This window comes from Chlorocebus sabaeus, chromosome 14 (assembly GCF_047675955.1).
Source record: "Chlorocebus sabaeus isolate Y175 chromosome 14, mChlSab1.0.hap1, whole genome shotgun sequence".
Classification (NCBI taxonomy): domain Eukaryota; kingdom Metazoa; phylum Chordata; class Mammalia; order Primates; family Cercopithecidae; genus Chlorocebus; species Chlorocebus sabaeus.
In genome coordinates this window covers 39,008,758-39,033,549 of record NC_132917.1, presented here as the reverse complement: position 1 = coordinate 39,033,549, position 24,792 = coordinate 39,008,758, and the positions used below count along the sequence as shown (strand labels likewise).

At 35.7% G+C, this 24,792-nt stretch overlaps 1 protein-coding gene across 3 annotated transcripts in view; it reads left to right on the top strand.

Annotated features, from left to right (window-relative positions):
- Positions 1 to 24,792, top strand: part of MAP4K3 (mitogen-activated protein kinase kinase kinase kinase 3) — a 186,397-nt gene that overhangs the window by 140,364 nt on the left and 21,241 nt on the right. For all 3 annotated transcript variants that reach the window (XR_012095267.1, XM_073022934.1, XM_073022933.1), the window contains 10 exons: positions 2,777 to 2,815; positions 3,222 to 3,275; positions 5,841 to 5,883; positions 7,590 to 7,749; positions 8,906 to 9,018; positions 13,310 to 13,351; positions 15,439 to 15,523; positions 17,308 to 17,387; positions 22,919 to 22,979; positions 23,061 to 23,178. Coding sequence is in view for 2 of the 3 variants with exons in the window: in XM_073022934.1 (XP_072879035.1) it covers positions 2,777 to 2,815; positions 3,222 to 3,275; positions 5,841 to 5,883; positions 7,590 to 7,749; positions 8,906 to 9,018; positions 13,310 to 13,351; positions 15,439 to 15,523; positions 17,308 to 17,387; positions 22,919 to 22,979; positions 23,061 to 23,178 (795 nt within the window). In the remaining variant the exon portion in view is untranslated. The remainder of the gene's footprint in view (positions 1 to 2,776; positions 2,816 to 3,221; positions 3,276 to 5,840; positions 5,884 to 7,589; positions 7,750 to 8,905; positions 9,019 to 13,309; positions 13,352 to 15,438; positions 15,524 to 17,307; positions 17,388 to 22,918; positions 22,980 to 23,060; positions 23,179 to 24,792) is intronic.

Here is a 24,792-nt window from a genome sequence, read left to right as displayed (position 1 = left end):
ATTGTTAGAGAACTCCCAGGAAGATTCTTTTTAAAAAAGTGAAATGCTGGCCGGGCGTGGTGGCTCACGGCTTATGCCTGTAATCCCAGCACTTTGGGAAGCTGAGGCAGGTGGATCACTTGAGGCCAGGAGTTCAAGACCAGCCTGGGCATATAGTGAGACTCCGTGTTTACTGAAAATACAAAAATTAGCCAGGCATGGTGGTGCGCACCTGTAATCCCAGCTACTCAGGAGGCTGAGGCACGAGAATTGCTTGAACCTGGGAGGTGGAGGTTGCAGTGAGCCAAGATCACGCCACTGCACTCCAGCCTGGACAAAAAAAGTGAGGCTCCATCTCAAAAAAAAAAAATAAAGTGGAATGCAGTATAAATCCAAATAAATATGGTATATTTTAAATTATCATCGTATATTCAAATCCTATTATTTTCTATTGTAAAAAGAAATGTCTCAAAAAAGATTGTCATGTGCTAACAAAAAAGTATTTTTTCACATTTAAAATTACATAAAAGCCCACTGTACAGTTCAGAGGCACTATGTTTAATTTGGTAAAATAGTTTAAAGCAGCATTTCTCAAATATTTGGTCTCATTTTTTTTTACAGTGTTTAAAATTATTGAGGATTCCAAAGAGCTTTTGTTTATAGGGGTTATAACATCAATATTTATAGTATTAGAAATTAAACTTAGAACTTTTCAAAATGTTAATATATTTTTAAAATAATAATATTATTTGTTATAAATAACATACTTTTTTGTGTGTGTTTAAAAAAAAATCACCATTCTTAAGGACCAGTTCAAATGCCACGTCTTTACAGTGGTTTCTTATAACACCACTGATTTCTCTCCTGAGACTCAGAGGCAACGAATGATTGCCATAAAAGGTTTTATTATATATGTCCGTACACTGCAGCACAGTTTTTGTTGAGGTCCACTGATAACACTTTTTATGAAAAAAATAGCTATTTTTTATGAAACAAAATATTAGTAAGAAAAGTAGCATTGTTTTACTTTTTTTTTTTGTTCCCAAGTCTTCTTAATAGAAGACAGCTAAATTCTCATGTCTGCTACTGCATTTAATCTGTTGTGGTATCACATATCTTGTAGTCGCTGGAAAACTCCAGTGTATACTCATGAGAAAATAAGAGCAAAAAAGGTATTACATATTGTGAAAATAGTTTGGACCTTGCAGACCCCTACAGGAGACTAAGAGACCCCAGGATTTTTATAACCACAATTCGAGAACTGCTAGTTTAAGGAAATGTTACTTAGACAATAATAATAAAGAAAATAACTAATCAAGTCCCAACTCTGCCCTGAATTACCTTTCTAAGCACTTCACTACATTAATTCAGTAGATCTTCTGACAGCCACTTTGGAATAAGTACTGAGGTGATTCCCACTTTACATAGCTGGAAACCGAAGCATAGAGAAATCAGAGTAACTTATCCAGTGCCGTATCCTTTGATGGTGAAGGCAGGATTCAGATTCAGACCATCTTGGCTTTAAAGCCTGTCTTCATTATGCTCTACTGCCTCTAGACAGAAGCTCCTGCTTTCTTAGAGTTGGCCCTTGGAGAACTTTGTGAATAAGATAATATTTGACTACAGTACCTCACTTTTTGTATCTCCGTAATAGGGCTTGCAATTAGTTTATGGTTTTCTTATAGGATTTACCACTCTGGAGTCATAAGTTTGTCATTTTTTAAAATTTAAATTGTTGGTAATCTGGGCTAATTAAAATACTGATGCCTAAAAACTATTCTATTAATTGCTTACAGTAGATGACCATACTTTTCAGTTTCTCTAGTTTTATGTTTTGTAATTTTAAGGGCAGTTTTTCCTGATGTGTATTAGGAGGGAAAATGATTAAAAGGTGCTACCTTATAACTTTTAGGGAGAGTAAAATTTTTGCTGACTCACTTTTATCCCAGTAGTGTATTGGTAACTATATTTATCTTCCCTATTAGTCTGAGAAGTCTATTGAGTCTTTATGCTTGAAGAGTGTAATTTAGGAGGTGTGCTGCATGAACTTGCAGTGAAAAGAAGTAAGGGAACTTCAGGAATGCCATAAGTTCTCTCTTACATTCCTGAAAATTAAAGTTTTGTATACTGCTCCTAATGGTAAAATCCTCGACCTGGTCTGATACAGGCTTAGTCTCCCAAAAGTGTAAATGTGTTTGCCCGTGCACCACTGGAGAACAAATCCTTCAGGTAAGTGAGTGTCTTCCGTGAAGGCAAAGTGCTACTACATTCATGTATTCACATCACATGCATGCATGCTTCTACAGAGAGATCCAACATGGTGAGTTTCATTTTGTAGGATTGCCTGAGAGCATGATGTTATTTTAAAGTGTGTCACCTTCCTTATTTTAAGAAAAAGAAAAGTGTATGTAATTTCAGGTGTCAGGTATAACATTCCAGGTAAAATTTGAATCCTGGAAACTCCTGACTATGACCCTGCAATTATTGTTTTGTCAGTACTGTTGTGACATTCCATGGTGAGTTGTCTTCTGTTTGAATTGGTATTTTTCAATAAATATTAGGATTTCTTTTGTTCATTTAAAATACATACATAAAGACATTAGCAACAGGAAAATAGAGGTATCTCATTCAATATAACTTGATGTTTTATGGTTGCTGAGGTGATCACTAGCAAATTTTCAGTAAATGGTAAAAAGTAATCATTCAAAAAATGTGTGGATAAGTTTAAAGTGATACACATTCGATATTCCTTTGATAACTTATTCACATTATTTTTGTTTTTGTTTTTTCTTTTAAGGAGTCTTCTCAAGTCTGTTGAAGAAGAGTTGCATCAGCGGTAATTTTAATTTTTAATCCTAAAGTACTTTACATCACAGACAAGTAAAGGCAGTTTGCCCCCTTCTCTGTTATGTAGCCTGTTTGTTTGAGTTGTCTTTGTTTTTTTTTAATAGAGATAGGGGCTTGCTCTGTTGCCCAGGCTGGATTGCAGTGGTGTGATCATAGCTCACTGCAGCCTTGAACTCCTGGGCTCAAACAATCTTTCCACCTCAGCCTCCCAAGTAACTGACATCACGATCCACTGCTCCCAGTTCCTTGTTTTAATTCTGAATCTATCCTATCCTATAAAGATGTAGAAATAAAATTTTATCTTATGGTAGCTTTTCCTACATTTTCTAAAATTTCTTCTTACGCACTTTTGGTAAAATCCGTTTAATAACAATGACATTATTCTTTTTATTTAGAGGACACGTGGCACATTTAGAAGATGATGAAGGAGATGATGATGAATCTAAACAGTAAGTTCTGTCTCTGTTTTTGGTAAAAAGAAAAGGTATCATTTGACCTGATTTCATCCATCTGGCAGCTTAATATTAATGGAAATTTTAATATAATTAGTAACACAGTATCGTGGGTTGTACCTCAGTTTCTTTCCTTTTTTCTATTCTACTTATATTAACTTGGGCTGACATAACAAAATACCATAGACTTAGACAACAGAAATTTATTTCTCACAGTTCTGGAGGTGGGAAGTTCAAGATCAAGGTACCAACCAACTTGGTAAGGGCTCCCTTCTATGCTTGCAGACAGCCGTCTTCTGGCCATGTCTTGACATGGCCTTTCCTCAGTGTATGCACATGGTGGGATCAGGGTTAAGAGTGGTCTCTCACCCTCTTTTTGTAAGATCACCAGTCCCATAGGATTAGGACCCCACTGTTACAACCTCATTTAAGCTTAATTACTTCCTAAAAACCCATCTCTAAATATAGTCACATTGTGGGTTAGGACTTCAATATGTGAATTTTATAGCGACACTTTTCAGTCCATTTTTTCCAAAGAACTTCAGAAAAAAACTAACAAGGACAATAATTTTTTATTGTAGATTTCTTAGTAATTGATAGCTGCTGTAACTTCACTGCAACTACAAAGAAGCTTTTTATAAATCTGATTAAATTTTGTCTGCTATATTTCAAATGAACAAATACTTTGGATATAAATATATAGTTTTAGAGGAGGAATATTTTTACTATTATGTATGCATTGATGTTTACTTTTTTGTTTTGTGTTTTTTTCAATAAAGATGCAGTTTCATGGTAAAATGATAAGAGCGCTTGACTAGCAGTTGAGGGCATAGGTTTTCCTTTTCACTTCACTACTCTGTGATCTTGAGTAAAGTTACATAACCTTTCTAGGCCTTGAAATCCTCATCTGAGAAATTTGTGCTTCATCATAGTACAATTTTTTCTTTCTTTCTTTTGAGACAGGGCCTTGCTTGCTCTATGACCCACCTGGAGTGCAGTGGTGTGATCTTGGCTCACTGCAGCCTTGACCTCCTGGCTCAAGCAGTCCTCCCACCTTAGCCACCTAAGTAGCTGGGACTGCACCTCCACACTTCCTAATTTTTTATTTTATTTTTTTGTAGAGATGAGTTTCCACCATGTTACCCAGGCTGGGCAGGAACTCCTGAGCTCAAGTGATCTGCTCACCTCAGCCTCCTAGAGTGCTGGGATTACAGGCATGAGCCACTGTGACCAGCCTCTTGCTATTTCTAAAACTGATCCTGAGTTATAATGAATCCTAACTTCGATCACAGTCTGCCTATAATTTCATAAAGCATATATATGGTTTTTGATGAGCTTCATTGAAGATGTTTCACATCTAATAGTAGCAAAAATGAAGTTTACAATGTGATATATTTTATACCGTATCATTTGTTTCATAAACCAGATGTGGCTTATGTTCTTAATTATTTACCTTTCAGTTGATATAAACTGGAATTATAATTATCTTTTCCAGTTTTAATTACAGTATAGTACTTGGAACCAAAAAAGTGTATTACCCAATTACTTCTTTTTAAATTAAATTTAATTATTTTAACTGAAATAATTATAATACAAATTTATGGGGTACATACTAACGTTTTGATACATATAATGTAGTGATCTCTTCAGGGTAATTAACGTATCCGTCATCTCAAACATTTATCATTTCTTTGTGTTGGGAACATTCAATATCCTCCTCCTTGCTATTTGAAACTAAATAATACATTATTGGTTGGTTTGGTTTGGTTTTTGAGAGAGAGTCTTGCCCTGTTGCCCAGGCTGGAGTGCAGTGGCGCGATCTTGGCTCACTGCATGCAAGCTCTGCCTCCCAGGTTCACGCCTTTCCCCTGCTGGGACTACAGGCACCCGCCACCAAGCCCGGCTAATTTTTTTGCATTTTTAGTAGAGACGGTGTTTCACCGTGTTAGCCAGGATGGTCTTGATTTCCTGACCTCATGATCTGCCCGCATCGGCCTCCCAAAGTACTGAGATTACAGGCATGAGCCACCACTCCTGGCCCATTATTATTAACTATAGTCATCCTACAGTGGTATAAGAGAGGAGTACTTATTATTCCTCTTACATAACTGTAATTTTGTATACTTTAACAAATCTCTCCCTTTCCACCCCTTTTCCTTGCCCTTGCCAGTTCCTAGTATCCTCTGTTCTGCTTTTTACTTCTATGAGATCAACTTTTTTTTTTTTAGCTTCCACATGAGTAAGAATATGCAGTGTTTAACTTTCTATTTTGGCTTATTTCACTTAACATAATGTCCTCCAGTTCCCAGTTACTTCTGAATAATACCTCTAGCAACATTTCACAAAATACTTTAGAAAAAACTTACAATCTTTGAAAATGATATTTGTCTGTGCAGTTTTTTTCTGTGTCTTTGAAAAAATTATTATATTTTAGGATTGATAACATTTGTAAGAAAAAGTTATATTTTAGGATTGATTCATTTGTAAGAAAAAATTATTATATTTTAGGATTGATTCATTTGTAAAATGAACAGTTCTGATTCTAAACTTTTCTGTTTTTAGTTCAACTCTGAAAGCAAAAGTTCCACCTCCTTTGCCACCAAAGGTAGACAGATTTATTTTTCAATTTGATATATGTGTATATGTTATTGTTCTGCCAATTTAATACTTTGTTGAGAGTTTTTCTAACTTTTCATTTGTGATCCACAAAGAAAAATTGTGAAGTTGATATAAGTAAATGATTTTTTATTGTATTTGTCTCTTTTTATAATGCCCAACTTATATTTAGTGTTCATTCTTTTGTTTTTTTGTGTTTTTTTTTTTTTTGAGACAGAGTCTCACTCTGACACCCAGGCTGGAGTACAGTGGCATGATCTCGGTTCACTGCAGGCCCCTTCTCTCGGGTTCAAGCAATTCTCCTGCCTCAGCCTCCCCAGTAGCTGGGATTACAGGCATGCACCACCACGGTCCAGCTAAAGTTTTGTATTTTTTAGTAGAGACTGGGTTTTGCCATGTTGACCAGGCTGGGCTCAAACTCCTGACCTCAGGTGATCTGCCTGCCTTGGCCTCCCAAAGTGCTGGGATTACAGGCATGAGCCACTGTGCCTGGCCTTATTTAATGTTCATTCTAAGTAACAAGTCCTAGGAATTTACACTGAAAATGATTGTATTAATGGATTAGCGTTACTTGACTTGGGTTAGAAAACTCACATTTCTTACAAGATTGTTTTTCTCAAAATCTGCAATCTGTTCCTGACATCTAAGAATAAATATAGTAATTTATCATCATAGATACTTAATTTTCAAAAGATAATTTTAAATTAAAAATACAAAATAGTACAACAATTTTTAAATACTTTTTAACAACAGAATTATTTTTCCAAACAAAACCATTCTAAAATAGTGATTTCAACTGATGGGTTGTTTTTTAAAAGGTAAAATGAGCTAATATGTATTTTATTTTATAAGTTCATATGCATAGCAGGTTTTAATTATAATATGAGCTGCTTTAAAGTTTAAAATCAGAGTGTTACAAATGAGAGTTGGAGTCTTACCAGTCTTGTCATTCAGTTTATTACTATTTTTATTTATTTACATTTTATACAATTGAGAAAATCCTGATTCATATAGGTAAATAATGCTGTACTTGCTTGTTTAGCTTTATCATAGCAAAAGTAAAGAGATCTGAATTTCAAAGAAATAAGTGCTGAACAATAAGAGACACGTTATAAATTCTCCAAACGTCAGCCAACTGTAGGTTTTTCCATTGTTTGTACAAAAAGTATCTCAGGCATCCCATGTTGCTGTGTTGATATTCTCCAACATGATAACATTTTAATTGGTATCCTCTCATGCACCTGGTCTGAAAGATTAAGCATTACCATAAAGACATTGAGTCACCTAAGAGACAGCTTAGATTAGACAGTTGATAAGGCGCTGAACTTTGACTAGCTTGAATATTTAAAATAAGGAGATTCATTTAAATTGAAGGAGATAAGAGAGACTGAAATATTTTTATTTGGCTAGTCTAAGTGGGGAGACTTATGAGGAATTAATAAAAAAGTCGACTTAGAGGCCCTATTATTTGCACAGCAGCAAAACCTGAGATGTACACATTTTAGTGTACATTTTTAGAATATGTTTACAACAATAAGATAATCTGAATTGGATGGTTGAGTAACCTTTAAACTCATCTGGTAAACCTCTAATGTATAGTAGAAATAGTTTGAAAGCTTCTGACATATAATAGTATTTACTTCAGGAAAATAATTTGATGTTTCAACGTTGGTCTCTTTTTCTATATTATTTCAGCCTAAGTCTATCTTCATACCACAGGAAATGCATTCTACTGAGGATGAAAATCAAGGAACAATCAAGAGATGTCCCATGTCAGGGAGCCCAGCAAAGCCATCCCAAGTTCCACCTAGACCACCACCTCCCAGATTACCCCCTCAAAAACCTGTTGCCTTAGGTAATGGTGGAGGATGACAGCAAATACGTTACCAGGTTTTCATACTATGTGGGGGGGAAAATGGAGGAAAACTTTCTTTTAAGAGATTATTTGAAATTCTTTTGGTGGAGGAGTGAAGGAAAGCAATGGCTATGGAGATGTTTTCTGCTTTTTGCCTACTGGCTTAAAGTGTTTTTGTGACAGGATTCCCTATGACACAGTCTGAGATACTTTGTCCTTATCTCTCATTTCATATTTAGCCTTCTCTCTTCTAGAGACTGGTTCACTGTTCATTTAGCTACAGCGTGGACACAATGCAAATTAAACTGTGAACAAACACGGAAAATGTGTTTTGTGTCTAGGTTACTTCTGTTTTACAGGAGAGTACCTTGTCTAACTCCTTATTTCATTTAATCATTTCTAAAAAAGTAATTGGTATTATTTGCTAGGTGTTTGCCTCCAAATTAATACTAGAAGGAGCTATTTTAACACTGTAAAGACTCCTCTCTGTTTATCCAGAAGAAGCAATTTTTAAAAAGAGCAACTAGCCTAGGCACGGTGGCTCACACCTGTAATCCCAGCACTTTGGGAGGCCGAGGCAGGTGGATCACCTGTGGTCAAGAGTTTGAGACCAGCCTGACCAACATGGTGAAACCGCATCTCTACTAAAAAAAAAATACAGAATTACCTGGGTATTGTAGCGCCTGCCTGTAATCCCAGCTACTTAGGTGACTAAGGCAGGAGAATTACTTGCTTGAACCTCGGAGGCAAAGTTTGCACTGAGCCAAGATCACGCCATTGTACTCGAGCCTGGGTGATAAGAGAGAAACTCCTTCTCAAAAAAAAAAAAAGAGCAACTAAAGTTTCTTGGATGACGTAATATAAATCACCCCTTTTCTAAAAGTAGTTACAAAATCAGTATTTGGTTTTTTAAAGCTGACAAATACATGCACTTATATATAACCTGAATTTAAATTTGCCTAACATGCCAGAAATAAGAGGTATAGATAGAAGAACATATATATGACATCTTACTTTCGTAGTAAATACTCTGATTAGGTGATCCCAAATGAATGACACTATCCCAAAGTTAATATTTTTCCTTTCCTACTTGATAACTTTCTGAATAAAAATTTTCATGAAGATAATCATTTTCAATGAATATATCTTATTGAAGGAAATGGAATGAGCTCCTTCCAGTTAAATGGTGAACGAGATGGCTCATTATGTCAACAACAAAATGAACATAGAGGCACAAACCTTTCAAGAAAAGAAAAGAAAGATGTACCAGTAGGTATTGATATTCATAAGTTCTACTTGTATTTGTTTCCTTTTTAACTGTTAAGTTAGTTTTATGCTTACAATTAGTGAAACTATAGCACTAGTATATTTCACAATTACTATATTGATATTTTAGTATATTATAATGGTGAATAGATTATTTAAATCTTGAAAAAAAGTAATTTAGCTGTGGTAAACTTGAATAATGGCTTTTTATTGTTTCCATTATTTAGACCAATTTGTTATGTAGTATATTATAAAACATCTTCTTTATACAGGTAAACGCTTAGTATTCTTGTGATTGTTCACAAAATAACTATTACTGTTCTCATTGAGGGTAATCGATTCTTAATAGTTTCTCTTACAGTCTCATGAAGTTATGGAAAGAAGGACATAGATAAAGAAAGCTGTAGCTTCTACCCCAGGACAAATTTCTAACTATAGATCAGGGGTCCCCAACCCCTGGGCCGCAGACCAGTAATGGTCAGTGGCCTGGTAGGAACCAGGCCACACAGTAGGAGGTGAGCAGTGGGCAAGTGAGCATTACCACCTGAGCTCCACCTTCTGTCAGGTCAGCTGCAGCATTAGATTCTCATAGCGCAAACCCTATTGTGAAGTGTGCATGTGAGGGATCTAGGTTGCACACTGCTTTTACGAATGTAACTAATGCCTGATTACCTGATTAACAGTTTCATCCCCAAAACATACCCCTCCGCTTCAACATCCATCTGTGGAAAAATTGTCTTCCACGAAACCAGTCCCTGGTGCCAAAAGGTTGGGGACCACTGTTAGAGACTACATAAGTAGAGACATTGCTGCTCTTACCACTTCAGGAAAGGTGAAATTAGCCTTAGCAGCTACTCATATCACAAATGTTAGCTAAAACATCATAACTGTTAAAACATAAATGTTATTCATCAGAGATCATGAAGAGATGAAAAATTTTAAACATTTATAAAGAATTGACTTATAATCACTGGAAGACATTCAACTATCATCATAGAATTTAAAATAGTAGAAAATCCTTAAAATCCCCAGTACCTCAACAGATGTCAATGAGATGAATGGAATTTTTTGGAAGTTTTTGTATACACTAATATTTGTTATTTTTATGGAAATTTGTAGTATATTCAGTATGTTTGTACACATATGTGCTATGGTTTCTGCAGTAAGCACATCACTAGAGGTTTTTGTGCTGTATCTATTTAACTTTTTAAAAATATTTCACTATACAATATGACATTATTCTTAAAATTCATGTAAAGCATTTGGTGTTATTCGTTGTAATTTGTGAAATTTAGGTTATTTTTAACAAGAGTGTAAACTGTTTTTCAGGAATGGGTTTTATGAAGTTCTATCCAACTGAGCAGTGCCTTTTTGCTTTCAACAATTTAAATTTTAACAGACTTGCTAACATAATAGTACAAAAATGCAGCTGAGTGACTAACACAGTATAAAATAAATAGCCTTTGAGTGATGTAAACTTTTTTTTTAACCTTTCCTATGGTACTAAGTAAACATTTTTGTGTATTCATTTTTAGTTCACTTTTTCTGTTACCTTACTTCATTAAGATAAGGAACTAACTGTTTCAGTAGTTCTGAAATAAATATGTCCATGGCTGTATCATAGGATAAACAGTATCAGTGATATATTGAAGCATGCTTACAGTTTATGCTGTAATTCTTAAAATTATTTACAACCCTTACATCTGTAATCCCAGTGCTTTCAGTGGAAAAGGCAGGGGGATCACTTGAGACCAGAAGTTCAAGACCAGCCTGGGCAACATAGCAAAACCCTGTGTCTACAAAAAATAAAATACAAATTTAGCCAGACATGGTGGCATGCACCCATAATCCTAGCTGCTCAGGAGGCTGAGACAGGAGAATCACTTGAGCCCAGGACGTCGAGGTTACAGTGAACTATGCTTGCCTGCCACTGCACTCCAGCCTGGGTGACAGAGCAAGACCCTATCTCTAGAAAAATTTAAATAATAAAAAATAATATATTTATTTATTTATTTTATTTATTTTGAGATGGAGTCTCACTCTGTCACCCAGGCTGGAGTGCAGTGGCGCAATTTTAGCTCACTGCAACCTCCTCCACCTCCCGGGTTCAAGCGATTCTCCTGCCTCAGCCTCCTAAGTAGCTGGGATTACAGGTGCGCACCACCATGCCAGGCTAATTTTTGTATTTTTAGTAGAGATGGGGTTTCACCATGTTGGTCAGACTGGTCTCGAATCCCTGACCTCATGATCCACCCAAATCAGCCTCCCGAAGTGCTGGGATTACAGGTGTGAGCTACCGCGCCCAGCCTTATTTATTTTAAATAATATTTACAACCAATTCTATTAGTGTTTAGGTTAAATCTGAGAGTTATAACACTCAGAGCTCCCTAATTTAAAATGATGTTTTGCTAGGCCAGGCACGGTGGCTCACACCTATAATCCGTACACTTTGGGAGGCCAAGACAGGTGGATCACTTGAGGCCAGGAGTTCAAAACCAACCTGGCTAACATGGTAAAACCCCGTCTCTACTAAAAACACAAAAAGAGCCGGGCGTGATGGCAGGCGCCGGTAATCTCAACTACTCAGGAGGCTGAGGCACAAGAATCGCTTGAACCTGGGAGGCAGAGGTTGCAGTGACCCGAGATCATGCCCCTGCACTCCAGCATGGGTAACAGAGCAAGACTCTGTCTCAAAAACAAAAAACAACAACAAAAAAATGATATTTTGCTAAAATAATTTAATAACAGTATAAGAAAAAATATATATAAATTATTTGCAAAATGGAATCAAAAGGTATCTGAAATTATGGCAACAGTAAGATGTGTGCATCCTCAAAAATATATCTACAAAGTAAATATGTCATCTTAATTTCAGAAATGTTATATTTTTATGTTATATATATGAAATCAATTAACAGTAGCTTTTTTATTAGTTTTCATCTAATTGTTTAAGTGATTCTGACGTATGGCAGCTCTAGGGAAAAATTAAAATGTCCTTTCTTAAAATGATGTTATTGAGATTAACCTTGAAAGAAATGTAGACTGTCACAAAGTTCAAAAAAGTGTTTAAAGTATACCCAGGGGGTTCCCTCTCAGGGGACAGTTCATATTCTCAAGAATGTGGCCTTGGAGAAATATCTGGCATTCTTCAGGATAGTGTGGGTGAGCAAATGTGTTACATTTCTTCTCCTTGTAATTGCTTGTATACTCTAACCAATGATTAATATATTTGAATTCATCAAAATTGAGAACTTCAATTGGCAAAACACATTGTAAACATGATGAAGATTATCTATACAAGAGGAGAAACTATTTGTTATATATGTATAACAGATGAAATACTCAAACCTAGAATATATTTTTAAAAGCTCCAGCGAATATATATATGAAGATAACTCAGTTAAAAAAAAAAGAGGAAAAGAATTCACAAAAGAGGAAATACAGATAGCAAATAAACACTGTTTTTAAAAAGATTCTTAATCTTCCTAGCAATCAGAGGCATGCAAATTAATGAGGAACACAGGAGAAAAGGTTTTTTACTAATCAGCTTGGTGATATTGCTGTGAGACTAGAAAGAACCAGGAGCTCTCATACATTGCTGGTGGGTGTGATGTGATATGTACACTCTGAAAAGCAGTTTGACAGTCAATATGCACTAAAATGTAAAAGGTGGAGACCCTGTGTACCAGTAGTTTCTCAGTATGCCCATACTGTGGTGTACCCATAAAAACATCCACTCATACGCTGTGTAAGTAGGTATATGCAGGAATGTTTATTTCAGCATTCGTGTTCTAGTAAAATATTGACAGTAATGTAAATACCGAATAATGTTTAAGGAATAGTTAAATAAAGTATATTTATGCTGTGCTGCAGTTAAAACAAGTGAACTAAGTCTATATGACTGATATGGATTACTGTCCAATTTTAAGGCAAAGAACATGCAGATAGTGTATAACTATTTGTTTTAAAACACACACACCAAAAATTATTTTCTGTGGGAACATGTATTTACATATATACCAAAAAAGTCTGGAAAGCCATATGATTACATAAGTATATCTAATTCACTAGAGAAAGATTTGGAAGGTTTTACACCAAACTAGTTTTTCTGGGGCAAGTACTAGAAATAGTGCATTGTGAAAGAACTGTGGGGAACTTCAGCCTTAACTGTAATGTTTTGTTTTACAAAGAATGTATTCATGTATTTTATTTGAATAAATGTGTTTGAAATACAGTATTGTTATACTAAACAGCAGCAAAAAAAAGTATAATTGTACATGTGTTCTTTTTCTAGAAGCCTATTAGTAATGGTCTTCCTCCAACACCTAAAGTGCATGTAAGTACTAAATATGGAGTAGGCTGAGTTTCAAGCTAAGTCACTTGTATGTGTTATCTTTGCTTAGGTTTTTTTTTCATCTCTTTGAAAGAACCTTCATTACTATTGAACAAAAATCCAGAAGATTGCTAATTTAAGATTGCTCATTTAATTACAGGCATGTGTCACCATACCTGGCTAATTTTTATATTTTTAGTAGAGATAGAGTTTCGCCATGTTGGCCAGGCTGGTTTCGAATTCCTGGCGTCAAGTGATCTGCCCACCTTGGCTTCCTAAAGTGCTGCGATTATAGGCATGAACCACCACGCCTGGCCTTTTTATTTATTTATTTTTTTATTTATTTTTTAATTTTTGAGACGGAGTCTCACTCTGTTGCCCAGGCTGGAGTGCAATGGCACAATTTCAGCTCACTGCAAGCTCCGCCTTCCGGGTTCACGCCATTCTCCTGCCTCAGCCTCCTGAGTAGCTGGGACTGTAGGTGCCAGCCACCACACCCAGCTAATTTTTTGTGTGTTTTTATAGAGACAGGTTTTACCATATTGGCTAGGCTGGTCTCGAACTCCTGACCTCAGGTGATGTGCCCACCTCAGCCTCCCAAAGTGCTGGGATTACAAGTGTGAGCCACCACGCCCCATCCTTTTTTACCTTTAAATTCTACTTTTTAATTAGTACAGAGTATACTTTATAAACTATGTTACAAAATATATAACTTTATATTCGTAATTTGTATCATACTTAAATTATAAATATTTTTAAATAATTGTAATACTAATTTATACAGTATACTTTGTATTATATAGCATATATATTGTAGCAGAGAAATAGATACAATAGGGCAAAACTTCCCACTTGACTGCAAGATAAAACACTTACCTCAGGCTTGCAGTTTGACAAGCTGCAAGGTATCTATGAATGCCAGGTAGTCTCCAGTTATACAAATTAGCTTAAGATTGGGAACTGACTTGATTGTTTTGTTCTTCATTTTGTCATGTAAATTTCTAGGAGTTAGCAGTACCTCAACATACAAATTTCCATAGCTGTCTTTAAAGGTCCTTATTAGGATTAGTTAAATGATACAGTTTCTGCCCTACATCATATAAACATGTTTCTATTGGTCTACTACTACCTGATGGTATTGCCAAGCTAAATTGTTCTTTTTTGGTACCAAAATCTTTAAAAATATATTGGTTGGTATATTTCTGTCATTAAAAGGGAAATTTTAAGGTCCATGTTTTAATTACGTTAATACTTTTAATCCATTCTTGTCAGCTGGTGATGTTTTCTTTCAGTATGTTACTTCCGTGTTTGTGAGGAAGACATTCCATCTATAAAATGATGCACAAATGCTGTTCTTTTAATTTAGGCCGACATGACAAATACTGAAATTTTCTCTGACCAAAAATATTTTCATACTGTTTTTCTCTCAAGTTGTCAGTAGTAAAAGTGATTACCTGAGTCAACATTCTCGTACCTTGAGAATTTAACCAGAAGGATAATTTCAGAGTTAATATTTTGCTCTTTGACAATATAAAGTTCAAATGAGTGATATATTTCATTATGATATATTTATTATCTGAAAAGTTTGTAAATGGACTTGATAAGTAATATTAACATCAAAGAGTTAAGCTTTTTAATGAATCTTTCCAGGGAAAATAATCAGATTGCTCAATTGCAAAAATTAAAAAATAAAAGTCTATATGTTTGGAGGTTGAAATACATATATGAATTTCAAATCAGCCATACCTGTTTCAGTTTGTAATGTGAAATTCAATATTTAGTACCATTTTTAGGCTCATAAAACCAAACAAGAAAACAGTCTTCCTTTGTAGAGATTATGATTTCCTACATATGACCTTTTTTTTCTCTTTTTTCCAAGTAAAATTATTGTGGCACCTGGAAACTTGTGGTACCACTGTTAGGCAAATGACTATGGTGATTTCTTACACTTAGTTCTGTAAATTTGAAGATGATCATAATTTCAGTATACTATCTATAGACTCTCACATTAAAATAGATAATAATTACATTTTATATATTAAAGACTGTACTTGTCACTGTTTCATATTGGTTATTCTTTGTTTCCCTAGATGGGTGCATGTTTTTCAAAAGTTTTTAATGGGTGTCCTTTGAAAATTCACTGTGCATCATCATGGATAAACCCAGACACAAGAGGTAGTATTGTGTGTTTTTTATCTGTTATCTTCCTAATTTTTTTAAACTGGGGCCATGAAAGCATTTATGATTTTGTTTATTTTCTGAGTATCTTTCTGGGGAAAAAAAGTTTTGTTATAAATTTTTTTTAATTTTAAGGTTAATATGTTTCTTTGTGCTGTTATCAGTGTTTGAGGTGACACATAACATTAAAATTTCATTGTATAGTTACCATCTCAATATAGTGAAGCCATGTATTCTGTGCCACCCTAGTTTCCTCCAGAAATGTTTCTGCTGCTGCTGCACAGTAGTCTGGTATCTTTTTTTATTTTTTATTTTTAGGGAAAGAGTCTTGCTCTGCCACCCAGGCTAGAGTACAGTGGCATGATCATGGCTTACTATAACCTCAAACTTCTGGCCTTATGCAGTCCTCCTGCCTCAGCCACCTGAGTAGCTGGGACTACAGGCACATGCCACCATTCCTGGCTGTTTTTGTTTTTTAGTTTTATGTAGAGATGGGATCTCTCTGTGTTCCCCAAGCTGGTCTCGAACTCCTGGGCTCAAGCAGTTGTCACCTCAGCCTCCCAAAGTGCTGAGATTACAGACATGAGCCACTGGCCAATAGCTTCATTTTTTTCAAAACAGCCATTATGGAAGAAATTTAGCTATCAAGGACCCAGGGTTTAGTGACCACTTTAGAGGATCTCTGACCTTAAAAGGGGCCATAATCAGAAAAGTTGTCCTTAGGCACCACTAAGAACTGTCTGTGTCCTATCACTATATATCTGAATCTTAATAGCTGTCTGTCTGTTTATGTAAGATACACATAGAACATTTATACATGAACATTTTTATATACATACACATATACTCATTAAATAGTCTGAGTACTTTTATGTCATAGGCAAGGAAACTGGCACTCAGAGAGGTTCATTGTTTATAGCCAATTAGAAAGGGTCAGTTTAAATCCAGTACTGTCTGACCACAGATCTTACACCATTAATCTCCCAGTACTCATCTTAAATGCTGGGCGCTTTAGGAATGCTCTTAGTATTCTATACTGTTCTCAACATACTTCAGTTTAGTCTGTTAGTCTAGGAAAGTTCTTGACCTGTTACTCTGTATTATCTTAAAAACAGATCGGGCACTTGTTCTTCAAGTTGCCTGCTTGGATCTCTTCGAAGTGTTCTTTCCTTTCTTTCCTGTTCTAAAGCCTTTTTAACAAATTTCCACTCCTGCTCCTGCTCTGGAAAAAAAAAAAACAGAAAGGACCATGGCCATGCATCTCATATCTTTTAGAAGATACTGAGTCCCCTAGCAGGTATCCAAGTTTTAGTTAACTTTTTAATGGACTGTGGTCAGATTCTGAGGTTTTTTAAATAAGAGTGCTTATAGTACAGCTCTGAAAAAAAATTCTGTAGAAATAATTAGAATCTGTATCAGCCACTCTCGATTTATATTCTGTATGTCAGTGGCACATGATCCTCTCTTTAGGGGGTTTTAGAAAAAGGAGCTGCAGATTCTTTGCCAGTTCTTAGCACTCTCTGATGAGTGAAGAATGTACTATGCCACTCTTCAGAATCTCCCTTACATAAAAATTCTCTTCACTGCTTTGAGGCTAATGTTTACATGTAATTCAGTTTATGGGTCTAACGGTCTAACCTCTTCTTTGTATTCACTGCTTATAAATCATGGTAATTCTTGTTTTATATGTTAATACATACTTACGGAAGTTTAGATTATAGAAATCCTATTAAAAAATCTTTTATTTACCAAAATCAGTCAATGAATTACTTTTGTTTCAGATCAGTACTTGATATTTGGTGCCGAAGAAGGGATTTATACCCTCAATCTTAATGAACTTCATGAAACATCAATGGAACAGGTATGTTATTTTGTATATTCTTTTTTTTTTTTTTAATTTTTAAGTTACCATAAGTACACATTAGATCAGAAATAAGATTCAGTTTCCTGACTTGCTGCCTCTTTTATTCTGTTTTGTTTTGTTTTGTTTTGTTTTGTGTTTTGAGACTGAGTCTCACTCTGTTTCCCAGGCTGGAGTGCAGCGGTGTGATCTCGGCTCACTATAACCAGGTTCAAGCAATTCTCATGCTTCAGCCTCCCAAGTAGCTGGGATTACAGACATGAGCCACCATGCCTGGCTAATTTTTGTGTTTTTAGTAGAGACAGTGTTTCACCATATTGCTCATGCTGGTCTCAAACTCCTGGCCTCAAGTGCTGGGATTACACATATGAGCCACCCCGCCCCAGCCTCTTTTATTCTTAAAATCCTCATGAGGCCGGGCACTGTGGCAAGTGCCTGTGATCCCAGTACTTTGGGAGGCCAAGGCAGGCAGATCGCCTGAGGTCAGGAGTTCGAGACCAGCCTGGCCAACATGGTGAAACCCCATCTCTACTAAAAATACGAAAATTAGCTGGGCATAGTGGCATGTGCCTGTAATCCCAGCTGCTTCGAAGGCTGAGACAGGAGAATCACTTGAACCCGGGAGGAGGAGGAGGTTACAGTGAGCTGAGATCATGCCATTGCGCTCCAACCTGGCCGACAAAAGTGAAACTCCATCTCAAAAAAAAAAACCTTCATGGAGCCTGTTCTAATTACCAGATACTGAAGACAGATTCACAGGACTAGTCCATACCCTTGAAAAGCTCATGATCTAATAGGGAAAACAGATGTATAAACCAGTAACTACAACACTCAGGATTAGATGTCATAGGAATGAGTATAAGATATTGGCCATAGAGGTGGATGTCACCAGCACCTCCTGTGGGGAAATGAGAAGGAGGGGCATTTGAGATGGAACTTAAATTCTGATGAATAGAAGTTTGCCACACAGACAGGATAAGCATGATGGCATAGAGATGTGAAATAGCATGGCAAGTATGGGAACAATGACTGGGCAATTTGACTGGAGTACAGAATAGTAACAATAGATGGAGCTGGGTAGGCAGGCAGAAGCCAAACACCAGAGTTTGGTGTACCATGCTGATGGAACAGACCTGTGTTTTAGAAATATCTGTTTGTAGTATGGTGAGAGATGAGACTAAAAACCATGGTCAAATGGTGAAAGAGTGTTAATTCAGGGCAGAGGTAGAGAGAACAGGGGGGAAAAGATAGTTTTATTGAGATATAATTCATATAGCATACAGTTCACCCATTTAAAGGGTACAATCCAGTGGCTTTTAGTATGTTCACAGCATGTGCAGCCATTACCACCATCAGTTTTAGGACATTTTTGTCATCTCCAAAAGAACCTCCATAATCATTAGTGGTCATTCCCCATTTCTCTCCTCCTCTCCCCCGATATGGGGATGTTTTTGAGTGTTACAATGAGTGGGGGGAGCTTTTGTCATTTAGTACCCAGGAGTCAGGAACATAAAACAACCTGCAAACTGATAATAATGATGATGATATTAATAGCTAATATTTACATAAAGCTTACTATGTATCCATGCAGTGTTTTTGAATGCTTGACATACATTATTTAGTCTTCATGAAATCTCTCAGAGGTAGATACCATTGATATTCTCATTTCACAGATGAGAAAACTGAAGCACAGAAAGGATTAGTAACTTGCCAAAGACCCCACAGCTATTCGGTGGCTGGACTGGAATATGAACCTAGGCAAGCTAGCTCCAAATTCCATGCCCTTAACTACTTCACCATATTCTCTCTCCCAGTTGTATAGTTCCTGTAGAGAAATGCTGGACCTGGAGAAAGATCAAAGATCTAGAATTGACCAAATTGAGTGACCAATTCAGCATGGAGGGTGAAGAGAGGTCTAGGTTAACTTCAGGTTTTCCACTTGAGTGACTGGGTGCTTGACAGTAACAGAAAGATGGAGTATAGTATACTGAAGGATGTATTGATTTGAAGAGAATGGTAATGCTTTCGATTTGGTCATACCGAGTTTGGGGTGCCTTCGGGTTGTGTGACTAATTCTTTTATCAATATAAATTGATTACAAGGCCGGGCACGGTGGCTTACACCTGTAATCCCAACACTTTGGGAGGCCGAGATGGGTGGTCACCTGAGGTCAGGAGTTCAACACCAGCCTAACAAATAAGGTGAAACCCCGTCCCTACTAAAAATTCAAAAACTAGCCTAGCATGGTCGTGTGCACCTGTAGTCCCGGGTACTCAGGAGCCTGAGACAGGAGAATCGCTTAAACCCAGGAGGCAGAGGTTGCAGTGAGCCAAGATTGCACCACTGCACTCCAGCCTGGGCAACAGAGTGAGACTCCATCTCGAAACAAAATAAAAATAAAAATAAACTGATTACAAATAAAATGGAAAGAAAAAATCTGTAAGTAATCATTTATTCATGACTAAACATTTTCATCTTTTTTTAATCAGATTTTCTAACAAGATCCTAAACTGTATGATATACTATAAATCTTTTAATCTGGACATAGTATACAGTGAAATGACTGAAAAGTACCTATGAACCGGGAAAGGGAGGAAAAGCATCTTGTAATTATAATAATTAGTAAATAAATAATTCAAAGGTGGTCCTGTTTTTATTGGGTATAATGAGATATCCAGAAGTAATATTGGTAGCAATATTAATTGTAAGGAATAAGGCCAGCTTTATGCATAGGTGGAGTAAGCATTTATCAACCTAATTTGAAGAACTCTTCCGTTGTTTTTGTTTTTGAGACAGGGTTTCATTCTGTCACCACGGCTAGAGGGCAGTGGCATGAACACAGCTCACTGCAGCCTTGACCTCCTGGGCTCAAGTGACCTTCCCACCTCAGCATCTTCAGTAGCTGAGACTACAGGCACATGCCACAATGCCCAACTAATTTTTTTGGTATTTTGTCGAGACTGGGATTTCACTGTGTTGCCCAGGCTGATCTCAAACTCCTGGGCTCAAGCAGTCCTTCTGCCTTACCCACCCAGTGCTGGGATTACAGGGGTGAGCCACCAGGCCCGGCTAGGACTCTTAAGAGAAGGCACCCATCAACCACACCTAGCCCCAGTCTGCAATAACTTCCCTTCTTAGGTGCTTTAGCATTTGAAATTAGATTACTAGAGTAATTTTTTTTTGAAACATTGCCCTTCAAAGGAAACCTTTTTCCCTCCTAGAGGGAGCACTATGAGACTAAAGAATTAGTATATGTGGAGCCTGAATTTTTCATCTTATTATGAAATTGATGATTAGTTTGATTTTCTCTAGACTTTAGAGGAAACAGGGTGGCATGAGCCTACTAGATAGGGGAAGATTCTGAAAAGTGAGAAGATGACACAAATCAGGGTCCTGATTTAAAATTTTTTATCTGGCTTCATTATTCATGGCTAACATTTATTCAGTACTCAGTGTGTGTTAGACATTCTTCTAAGTGCTTTACAAGGAGTATCGTGTTTACCATACAGCTCTATGAGATATAGATATTCTGTTTTACAGATAAGAACACTGAGACAGAGATTCAGTAAATTACCCAAGATCACACAGAGTCATTGATAAAACAGATATATGAATCTAGGCAGAATATAGAAGCTACCCTTCCTAACTTATATTCTTATTTATTAAACCAATCATTTCACCTAGAACCTAACTCACTAAAGGAAGAAAGCATTGAAAATCTAGTAAAGTTGTTGTTACTAGAAATCTAGAAAAAGTTGTTGTTAAAAATGAAAATTCATAATGAAATCCAGTACTTTTTAAAAATAAAACTATACATAAATACCTTTTCATTGTCCCTATGTAGAAAATATGAAAGGAATTTGTGTCTTGTCTTGCTACTTTATATATGTTTATATTAAATAAGCAAACCCACTTATATTTACAAGTATATAATTTTATAGTAAACCATAGATGTGGTATTAGATAAATACTTTTTCAGTGGATATGTATATGAAAACCCAGTTCAACACTGAATTAAATAAAAATCTGTTTCTTGCTACTTTGATAACATGTACTGATATGTGGTCTGGAATAAGTCATTGCCCCTTCTCTGCCTGATTTTTTCAGTATAGCCAATGAAGTGCCAATTTTGTTGTGAATTTTTTGTGAAAAGCAGAAAGTAGGAAATGGATGTTGATATCTTCTCTATCTGAGGCACAGGTATAGGCACATTTTACAAACTAAAAAAAACTGTATTGGCAATGCCACATTTTAGTTATTTGGAGAAATTGGTTATTTTATGTAAGTACATTTTCCCAGTAAATGAAATAAAATTTTTATTAAAATGTTACTTTATTTCTCCTCCCTTTTATTATTACCTTTTCTCTTTTAGTTATTCAGTCCCATTATTATGGCTGTGTTTCCATAAAGTAATGTCCTTAGAGGCCTTGATGTGTTTCATCATTCACCCCTGCGTCCTCTCTATTCCCTTCTCTCATCTCAGTTACTTTTGGAGTAACTTAGTTGTAGGAATTACCAGAGCAAACCCAGCAACAAAGGTTGTTAAATCAGAATGCTTGATTATGTACATCAGTGGCTCTCAAACTTCAGTTGGCCTCAGAATTACTTGGAGGCCTAGTTAAACCATAGATTCCTGGGTCCTGCTTCAGAACTTCTTGCTTCAGTAGGTCTGAGGTGAGGTCCAAGAATTTGCATTTCTACCATGTGCCCAGGTGTTGCTGATGCTGCTGGTCCAAGGACCACTTTAAAAAACACTGATACGCATCGCAAAATGTCTTAATGAGAGTATTTTTTTTAAATATATAGGTTGTGTTCCATGAAATTCATTTTTCTTTGCTCTAAATTGTGACCACTTTCAGGCTTCCAGAGATGCGTCTCAGTTCTTATGGTACTAAATTTTAGTAATGAATTTCATATATATATGTGTGTGTGTGTATATATATATGTATATATCTATATGTGTATATATATCTATATACATGTATATAGATATCCTTTATGATTTGTGAGTTTTCATCATATTGTCTCAGCCTTTTTTTTTTCCCTCCATACCTAGTGTTTCTGTATCCTGTGTTCCACTACACCATGATCCTTTTTTTCTATATCATACACCCTAGAAGCCATGCATTGCATATTATGCCTAGATAAGTATATTTTGGGAGGAGTAGACAGGAGAATCTTAATTATTCAACCCCAGAACCTAAATAAAGGAATAGATGTTGTTTGAAAATGTTCTTATTTCCTGCATAGTGTGGGGTTACATAGCCTAGCCCTTAATCATAAGAGAGACTTGAGCTGATCATATCATGTTTAGGCTAAAATTTAGCCTAATATATTTTTTTCTCTCACATAAATATGTGTGTATGTATATTATCTTGTTTTGAATCATTGATAAAGTTAATTTATATTAAAAATAAGTTACTTTTTAAAGAACTGACCTATAGATATGACAGCTTACATGATTACTGTGTGCAGATTTACATTGCTGTTATGTATTATTCTTTATAAACTTTGTGCCTTTTTTTAATCAGCTGTTCCCTCGAAGGTGTACATGGTTGTATGTAATGAACAATTGCTTGCTATCAATATCTGGTAAGTATTTTAGTTTTCAAATACCTTACAATTGTTACTGTTTGTTACTAGCTTTTACGTCATATCTGTTTTTCTTTATAGGTAAAGCTTCTCAGCTTTATTCCCATAATTTACCAGGGCTTTTTGATTATGCAAGACAAATGCAAAAGTTACCCGTTGCTATTCCAGCACACAAACTCCCTGACAGAATACTGCCAAGGTAAGGATACGTCCTTAGAGGCAATATGATGTTAACAGTTCATTCTCATAAATACTTATGCTACAGAAAGTGAAAGAGCACTCAGTTTGGGTTAATAGAAATCATGATGAAAAAATAATAAGTAATATAATTTAACAAGTGCTTATTGATCACACTCTTGTTCTAAAATTTTTCTACTTTATACTTTCAAATTGTGTCAGATGTTTTCTCTCTGAATTTTTTATTTATTCTTTTTTGGCAAGTTTAAAACTAGTTTTTTCTTGACTTTGCCATAATTTTACATTGCATTTAGTGCCTTTGCTTTTGACATATGTGTTAACTTTATAAAATTTTTCTCAAAGTTTCTACACCTAGAAAATCAAAATGATTTTTTGAAAAATGTTTTTGCAACCTGCCATGGTGGCTCACGCCTGTAATCCCAATACTTTGAGAGGCTGAGGCAGGAAGATGGCTTGAGGCTAGGAGTTCGAGACCAGCCTGAGCAATGTAGCGAGACCTTATCTCTACAAAAATTATTTTTTAAAAAATTAGCTAGGCATGGTGGCTCGACCCTGTGGTTCCAGCTACTCAGGAGGCTGAAGTGGGAGGATCACTGGAGCCCTGGAGGTTGAGGCTGCAGTGAGCTGTGATCATGCCACTACACTCCAGCCTGGGTAACAAAGCAAGACCATGTCTCAGTGTTTTGCATTAGAAAATCATTAGTTTGAAGTTGAGGGATTTTGCCTTTCTACTTTCAGTAATTTGTTGTTATGCTCTGTTCTTTCATTGTTTAATATAATATTGTACCTCTTTATTGACTGAAAGATTTTCTAACTCTAGTATGAATTGTATTTTATGAGAAATTTATAATATGACTATTCTTTTTTATAATATTTATTGTAAAGCAACTAACATGAAACCTAAATTTTCAAGTACCTTGAGAATCTGCTGTTCTCAATTGCTGAGTTTGCAGTGTGGCTAAGATTTGCTCCTGTGTGTACATGATTTTTTAAAAAATTAACCTTTTTGATGAAAATTATATAAAAATATATAGGATGTTCTCTTTTCTTAAATAGAGTATACGAATTTCATTGGGATCATTTCATGATTACTCAGGGTTGAACTTGATTTATTATATTTTACTATAATATACATATAAAGTGCCCTCAAGGACTATATGACACATAGACTTAGATGCATTCACATTTGGATATATTTTATTAGAGACCTTTTTAGCTTATTTGCTTTTAGCTGTGTTCATTTCTTCCAGATTTTACTGAATACACCAAATGTGTATGAAATGTTCCCTGTATAGATGAGACAAAAATGAATAAGATATAATCTCTTCCTTTAAGGAGTTTCCATATGGTATGATTTTACCTACACTGAATATAGGTACTCATTGTACCATTTTATAATTCATTTTTAGTAAAGCATAAGCTTTGGAATCTAAGTAAAGTTGAATTTAAATCCTGGATCATTTACTTACTAGATATGGGACCTTGGATAAATTATACAACCTTTCCCCATGTGTTCAGCTGTAAGGATATTTCACCTCCAAGTTATTATTTCAGGGATTTTATTATAGTCAATCTTTAGTTTTTTTAGTAGTAACAGCCACAAATACATCCTTCC